Source organism: Urocampus carinirostris, chromosome 3 (assembly GCF_059441175.1).
Source record: "Urocampus carinirostris isolate Australia breed hairy pipefish chromosome 3, RoL_Ucar_1.0, whole genome shotgun sequence".
Lineage (NCBI taxonomy): Eukaryota > Metazoa > Chordata > Actinopteri > Syngnathiformes > Syngnathidae > Urocampus > Urocampus carinirostris.
This window is the reverse complement of record NC_142351.1, coordinates 8738989-8747439: the sequence shown is the minus strand read 5'-3', so window position 1 is coordinate 8747439 and position 8451 is coordinate 8738989. Positions and strand designations below refer to the sequence as shown.

The following is an 8451-nucleotide window of genomic DNA, read 5'->3' as shown; positions in this document are numbered from 1 at the left end:
TTTAAAAACCCATGTAGATGCAGTCGTAAATCCTAATTTTAGAAATTGTTTGAGCAATTATGGCAGGTCATATACCATTCACAATTCCTAAAAACATTTTAGGAATCCACACAGTTGCAGTCATAAATCACATTTTAACAACTCTTCTGCAGCAATATAGCAAGTCATAAATAGTCATCATTCAAGACTCCATATAGATGCAGTCACAATTCAAAATCTCATTTGCGTAGATAGGGTGGGTCATAAATCATTCATAAAGGCATTTCAAAAACCTGTCTAAATGCAGTCATAAATCCTAATTTCACAAATGATTTAAGCAATTTTAGCAGGTCATATAGCATTCACAATTCCTAAAAACATTTTAGGAATACATAGATTTACAGTCATAAATCACATTTTAACCATTCAGCAATATAACAGGTCATAAATAGCCATCATTCACGACTCCATATGGATAAAGTCACAATTCAAAATCTCATTTGTGTAGATATGGTGGGTCATAAACCATTCATAAAGGCATTTCAAAAATCCATATAAATGTAGTCAATCCTAATTTTACTAATGGTTTGAGCAATTTTGGCAGCTCATATATCATTCACAATTCCTAAAAATATTTTAGGAATGCAGATTTACAGTCATAAATCACATTTTAACAACTCCTTTGCTGCAATAAAACGGCTCATAATTAGTCGTTATTCAAGATCAATTCAAAATCTCATTTGCGTAGATAGGGTGGGTCATAAATCAGTCACATAGTTGGAAATGGTAAGGACGTCAATCTTCGTTTTCTTGTTTTTTTTGACAATTCCGTGTCAGGTGGAGGGTCATAAAACTAGACTGCTTAATGACCCTTCGACAAAAAACGTAACGGCAGTCTTCCCCGTGCGCCATTGGCTCCACCTGTTCCCGGGCCACCGACCCAGAAAGTAAGCCGTCATTGAGCAGAAATGCTGATCCGGAGCCGGACCCCCTCGGTCACCGGATCGGTTAGGCAGCAGCTGCGAGGCCCTCTCGCGGCTATTTTCATTCCCTCCCTCCGAGCATAAAGCCCCCCTGCGCCCGCTCCGCCCTCCGCAAGCCGCCGCCATGAAGGACGCGGAGCCGTCCCACAGCGACCCGGGCGCCGCCTCGGGCACCGAGTCCGCCGGTAAGGAGTCGGACTCCGAAGCGGGCAGACGGAAGAGGAGGAGGCGGAGGAGGAGACGCGGAGCTGACGGGGAAGCGCGGCCGAGCAAGCGGCGTCGGCAGGCGGCCAACGCGCGGGAGCGCGACCGCACGCACAGCGTCAACGCCGCCTTCGGCGCCCTCCGCGCGCTCATCCCCACCCGGCCCGCCGAGCGCAAGTTGTCCAAGGTGGAGACTTTGCGTCTGGCCTGCGGATACATCGCGCACCTGGCCAACGTCCTGGGGGACCAGGAGCGGGACGGGGGCCGGGATAGGGAGGCGGGCGGCCCCAAGGGCGGCCCCCAAGGCGCCCCCTGCCTCCGCCGCCAGCCCGGCGCCATCTGCACCTTTTGTCTCGGCGAGCAGAGGAAGCAGGTCGGTGACGTCGCGGGGGACCCCCGCGCAGTTAACCGGGGGGTGGTCATAAACTTAATGGCACTATTTGGAGTCAAGAGCCGCGTTGGGTTCCAAAATGTGGTCGAAGGGCCCATTCCGGGACCATGCCAATATTTCATTTATTTCTTTTTAAATAGAAAAAGTCACAAAATAATATTTTAGGACCCTGTTTTAAGCACTTCATTCGTTTTTTAGTTCTTTAATGTTACTGTCGTCGTATTTTTCTTAGATTTTTTGAAGTCAGATTTTTGTAGTATTTCTGTAGTAAATTCTGTAATATTTCCAAAGTAGTATTTTTGTGTTATAGTATTACTTTAGTAGTTTTTTCTTAGTATTTCTGCAGGCATATTTCCATGGTTATAGTTTGCAAATATTTCTACAGTATTTTTGTATTATTTGTCTAGTATTTCCATTGTGGAATTTCAGTAGTATTTCTTTTGTATTTTTGTAATATTACTGCAGTTTTTTTGGGTAGTATTTTTGCCGTCAGATTTTTGTAGTATTTCTGTAGTAAATTCTGTAATATTTCCAAAGTAGTATTTTTGTGTTATAATATTACTTTAGTAGTTTTTTCTTAGTATTTCTGTAGATAAATTTCCATGGTTATAGTTTGCAAATATTTCTACAGTATTTTTGTATTATTTTCTAGTATTTCCATTGTGGAATTTCAGTACTATTCTTTTGTTTTTTTGTAATATTACTGCAGTTTTTTGGGGTAGTATTTTTGCCGTCAGATTTTTGTAGTATTTCTGTAGTAAATTCTGAATTATTTCCAAAGTAGTATTTTTGTGTTATAGTATTACTTTAGTAGTTTTTCTTAGTATTTCTGTAGATAAATTTCCATGGTTATAGTTTGCAAATATTTCTACAGTATTTTTGTATTATTTTCTAGTATTTCCATTGTGGAATTTCAGTACTATTCTTTTGTTTTTTTGTAATATTACTGCAGTTTTTTGGGGTAGTATTTTTGCCGTCAGATTTTTGTAGTATTTCTGTAGTAAATTCTGTAATATTTCCAAAGTAGTATTTTTGTGTTATAGTATTACTTTAGTAGTTTTTCTTAGTATTTCTGTAGATATATTTCCATGGTTATAGTTTGCAAATATTTCTACAGTATTTATGTATTATTTTCTAGTATTTCCATTGTGGAATTTCAGTACTATTCTTTTGTTTTTTTGTAATATTACTGCAGTTTTTTGGGGTAGTATTTTTGCCGTCAGATTTTTGTAGTATTTCTGTTGAGTTGAGCATTTGTATCTGAGTGGTATTTTCAAAGTAGTATTTTTGTCTTATAGTATTAGTACCTTCTTAGTATTGACATTTTTGTATTTTTTTTCTAGTATTTCTTTTGTATTTTTGTAATATTACTGTAGTTTTTTGGTAGTATTTTAGCTGTCAGATTTTGGTAGTATTTCTGTAGAATTTTTGTGGTATTACTGTAGGTTTATTTTTGTAGAATTTCTGCATTTGTATTTATATAATATTTTTAAAGTAGTATTTTTGTCTTATAGTATTAGTATTTTCTTAGTATTTCTGTAGATATATTTTTGAAGTTTTTCCATAGTTATAGTTTGCGAATATTTCTACGACATTTTTGTATTATTTTTCTAGTATTTCTTTTGTATTTTTGTAATATAACTGCGTTTTTTTTGGGTAGTATTTTAGCTGTCAGATTCTGGTAGTATTTCTGTAGAATTTTTGTGGTATTACTCTAGGTTTTTTGTAGAATTTCTGCATTTGTATTTATGTGATATTTCTAAAGTAGTATTTTTGTCCTATGGTATTAGTATTTTCTTAGTATTTCTGTAGATATACTTTTGAAGTTTTTCCATAGTTATAGTTTGCCAATACTTCTATGACATTTTTGTATTATTTTTCTAGTATTTCTTTTGTATTTTTGTAATATTACTGCAATTTTTTGGTAGTATTTTAGCTGTCAGATTTTGGTAGTATTTCTGTAGAATTTTTGTGGTATTACTGTAGGTTTATTTTTGTAGAATTTCTGCATTTGTATTTATGTAATATTTTTAAAGTAAAATTTTTGTCTTATACTATTAGTATTTTTTTAGTATGTTTGTAGATATATTTTTGAAGTTTTTCCATAGTTATAGTTTGCCAACACCTCTATGACATTTTTGTATTATTTTTCTAGTATTTTTGTAATATTACTGTAGTTTTTTGGTAGTATTTTTGCTGTTAGGTATTACTTTAGTAGTATTTTCTTAGTATTTCTGTGGTATTTTTGTATTATTTTTCTAGTATTTCCGTTGTGGAATGTCAGTACTATTTCTTTTGTATTTTTGTAATATTACTGCAGTTTTTTGGTAGTATTTCTGTAGAATTTTTGTGGTATTACTAGTAATATTTATTACTATTTATTTTTTTATTTAATATTTATGTTTTTTTGGTAGTATATGGGTTTATTTTTATAGAATTTCTGCATTTATATTTATGTAATATTTTTAAAGTAGTATTTTTGTCTTATAGTATTAGTATTTTCTTTGTATTTCTGTAGATATGTTTTTCCATATTTATAGTTTGCCAATATTTCTATGACATTTTTGTATTACTTTTCTAGTATTTCTTTTGTATTTTTGTAATATACTGTAGGTTTTTTTCGTAGTATTTTTGCTGTCAGGCATTACTTTAGTAGTATTTTCTTAGTATTTCTGTGTTATCTTTGTATCATTTTTCTAGTATTTCCATTATGGAATTTCAGTAATATTTCTTTTGTATTTTTGTAATATTACTTTAGTTTTCTTGGTAGAATTTTTGCTGTCAGATTTTTGTAGTATTTCTGTAGTTTTTGTGGTATTACTTTAGGTTTATTTTTGTAGAATTTCTGCCTTGCTATTCCTCTAATGTTTCCAAAGTAGTATTTTTGGTAGTATTTCCGTCGTAAAACTGTATATATATTAATAATAATTTTGTAGTATGACTGTAGTTTTATTTTTGTAGTCGTTTTTGTAGTATGTCTGTCATAATAATGATGTGGTAGTATTTTTGTATTATAGTACTACTTTAGTAGTATTTTCTTAGTATTTCTGTAAAATGTATTATAGAAGTTTTTCAATAGTTATATTTCTACGGTATTTTTGTAGTATTTCCATTGTGATATTTCACTAGTATTTTTATTTAAATATATTTTTGAAGATTACTGTAGTTTTATTAATTGCATTTATGTTGTAATATTTTTGTAGTAGTATTTATTTGGTTTAGTATGATTATAATAGTATTTTATAGCAAAATAATCTATTAGGTCCCTGTTTTTAAAGCACTAAATTTGAAGTTCTGCAGTACAGTGGTACCTTTACTCAAGATGTGATTTTTTTTCTGGGAGTAGCTTTGTAACCTGAAACATTTGTAAGTAGAGACGCATTTTGAATGTGAAGGCGCTAATCCGTTCCAAGCCCGGCTAAAGTATGATATTCTTTAAATAAGTCATAAAAGAGCATCAGAACATGACACGAATCCATGTTAGAATTAGATGAGCGCACAAAAAACATAAAATGAGAAGCACATACTGTAAAAAACAAACAATACAGGAAATAGTCTTATTCATTTACTGGTCCTCAGCAGTGTTTTCCGCCTGGCGTTTCTTGAAAAACTGATCCAACGACGTCTGCTTTTGCCGGGTTTTGACAATCTGTGGGAAATGCGTGGGCAGACGTAGCAATAGCCCGACTTGTAAACACCTTTCCTGGTGATTCCTTTAAACAAATTCCGAGACTTCATGGAATTTTTCCAAAATGTCTTTCATTTGGAACGATGGCTGCGTCCCCCTCCTTGTCGGCTCTGAACTCCTCCTGCACGGCTGTGTGTGTTTTCATACCTCTCTATTATCTCTTCCTTTGTTTCGGTGGACAGAAAAAGTCTCTTCCTCTTCTTTTCTCCTTGTTCACTTTTCTGCATATCTTTCGTGGGGTCCATTTTGAATGATAGTTCTTTGTAGTGGTACCATACGGTTACAGAGTGGGAAGGGGACACGAAGAGCATGCCGGGATTCATGCATACGCACAGGGTTGTCAGGTAGAACCATGGCAGCTGTATTTTGACTTTGTATCCTGAAACGCATTTGTAACTTGAGGTAATATTTTCCCGTTCAGGTACTTTGTAACCTGAAACTTTTGTATGTAGAGACATTCAGAAGAAGAAGTACCACTGTGATTTTTTTTCTAGTATTTTGGTAGTATTTCTGGATTTGTATTTTTGTTCTGCACACACAAACGGACACAGGGGACGAAATGGGCACCCAAAAACTTTTTTTTAACGAGTAGTGCTTTACCTACTAATATACTTTTCAATTAGTTTCACTTATTTTCTTTTATTATTTTTATCCTTTTTCTTTTTTTATTTTCTTTTTTTCTTTTTTCCTTTTTCTTTTTTTATTATTTTCTTTTTTAATTTTTAATTCCAAAAATATTTTTATTTTTCTATTTTCTTTATTTTGTATGCGTTGTCTTCTGCTATCGGTCACCCCATTATTATTGTCAGAAAAGGGAAATAAAACCAACAAAATCACAACAAAAAAAGGTGTGGTCCCTCTCAAATGCACCGATTGACTAAACAGAGATCAAGTTTGGCAATTATCGCCATCTTCTGTTAAGGAGTGTAAGGGACCTTCTGTTGTTTTTTTTTTTTGTCTTAGCATAATTTTGCTAAGGCAAAGGCAGGTAGCCCACTGAAAACGAGTCCGCGACCCACTTTTGGGTCCCGGCCCACCAGTTGAGAAACACTGGTGTAGAAGTAAGATGGGGCCTGAAAGATCCAGCCCAACCTGCCCCAGGCCTGCGGGTATTAAAGCCCGACCCCGACCAATTCGCTTGATTTGCAGGACCGAGCCCAAAGCTAATCCGAAATGTCTTATTATATATGGGAGGACTCGGGAGGAGGAGAGCTGATTTATGAAAACAAATTAAAGCCTGTTTTTGGTAACACAATTTAAATTACACAAGACTGTATAAATATGGACATATTTTATATTTCTGTGTCTACAGAAGTTACATATATTGACGCATTTTTTTTCCAAGAGTCGACAGGAAATTTTCAAGGCTTTCCGTCATTTTGATTGGTCGAAAATTGGGCCACAAACCACAGCGGCAGTACTTCCTTAAAAATATAGCACGGGGGAGTGGGAAAGAAAGAAAAAAAAGTGAAAAAAAGAAAGAAAAAAAATAGAAAAAGAAAATAGAAAAAGAAAAAAAGGAAGGAAAAGAAAGAAAAAGAGAAAAAGAAAGAAAAAGGAGAAAAAAAGAGAGAGATAGAGAGAGAGAGAGTTTTTTTTAGTTAGTGAGAAACTCAGCTCGACCCAAACGTAGTGATGGACATTTTAGGCCCAATCCTCGCCAAATTTTGGGTCAGGCTTGGGTTTACGTTTAAAGGTAGGGTACAGAAGTTGAAAATTTAAGCCTGAAGATGGCAGCAGAGTAACACATATTTGGTATGCATTTCTTTGATGGGCACGGATAAACCATTTTTTCATCTTTTTGGAGTGTTTGTTCCGCCCCGAACCGTCCTAAAAAAAAGGGAGCTAAAAGCAGAAAATAAAGCATAGGGGCTCTTTCTTTAACACATACTTAAAAATATTTAATCTTCGACTCATTAAAGGACACCTCTAACTACGCACCACACCTTTAAGATCTTACCTGTGGAATAAATAAAATCTCCTTCCAACCCAATTGAGCTGAGTCAACAAAGTCTTCTTTCATCTCCAGCCTATGAGTCCGATTTCCTTTCAGAAGGCATTGCATAAAATTTTTCCATCTATCACTTTATATCTGCCAGAAATGCTTGCATGATTTTTTTTTGTCCTAAATTTTTGATGACTAATATGATGCACCTCTATGTGTGCACAATACGTGTAGGTCATTTTACTATTGCAGTGTTTCCCATACCCTATAAAAACCCTCTCACTGTTATCATAAATCAACTCTCTTCCTCCCGAGTCCTCCCAAATCTAATAAAACATTTCGGGTTAGCTTTGGGCTTGGTCCTGGAAATCAAGTGAATTATTCGTGCTCGGGTTATAATACCCACAGGTCAGGTTGGGCTGGGGTTTTCATGCCCCATCCTACCTGTACACCAGTGTTTGTCAACTGGTGGTCCGGGACCCAAAAGTGGGCCGCGGACCCGTTTTATTTAACTATTTATATTCTATATATGTTTTTATTGACTTGTGTGGTTATTTTTTCAGGAATTCTGTGTTTCTGGACTTTAAAGTTGATTATAAAAACGTTTAAATTGAGGCTTCTCACAAAATTCTATGAGAACCACTGTACTGAATATCAATTTTTAACACGTGACTTCAATTCTTTTGGCGGATCAATAATTGTGTTTTATTTTTTGCCTGCAGTTGAGAGACTACGGGAAGAGTTCAAGTAAAGCGTAGCGCCCCCTGGACTCCCGAGAGAGCATTACACCCAAGTTTACATTTGTATATATTGGAATATTTTCAAAAGAAATCGTGGAAAGCACGTTTTATGTCGAGCTGCAACCGGAGCCCATATTTAAGCTTGCACTATTTTGGTCCTGCAAGCAGGGTTGGGTAGGGTTACTTTAACTGGATTACTTTCGGTTACTTTTGGATTACTCGCACCCAAAAAAGCCCCCCCCCCCGAATTTTTGTTTTTTTTTGCACAATAACGCAAAGTGCACGGAAATTGTTGAAGAATGTTGCACTATCCAGGGTTGGGTAGGGTTACTTTAACTGGATTACTTTCAGTTACTTTTGGATTACTCCATTACCAAACATGCTCATAAAAGACAAAAGATACTAAATATGGATCAAATGACTACATTTTGTGCAGGCTTGGGGAGCAGTGTTCCCTCTAAGCTGCGGGCGTGCGCAATTGCGCAACGAAGTTGAGTAAAGTTAGTAGAGTTTGGCGAGAA

At 35.4% G+C, this 8451-nt stretch overlaps 1 protein-coding gene across 1 annotated transcript; it reads left to right on the top strand.

Moving 5' to 3' along the window:
• Positions 1-860: 860 nt before the first annotated feature.
• LOC148368589 (transcription factor 15-like) lies at positions 861-8053 on the top strand. Its single transcript, XM_088329753.1, has 2 exons — positions 861-1539; positions 7913-8053. The coding sequence occupies exons 1-2, from the start codon at positions 1087-1089 to the stop codon at positions 7946-7948; spliced, it is 489 nt and encodes a 162-aa protein (XP_088185879.1). The 5' UTR covers positions 861-1086; the 3' UTR covers positions 7949-8053.
• Positions 8054-8451: the final 398 nt, after the last annotated feature.

Coding starts and splice junctions, on each gene's coding strand:
- LOC148368589 (XM_088329753.1), top strand. CDS start 1,087: ATGAAGGACGCGGAGCCGTCCCACAGCGACCCGGGCGCCGCCTCGGGC. Junction 1,540..7,912: donor TCGGCGAGCAGAGGAAGCAG/GTCGGTGACGTC, acceptor TTTTGCCTGCAG/TTGAGAGACTACGGGAAGAG.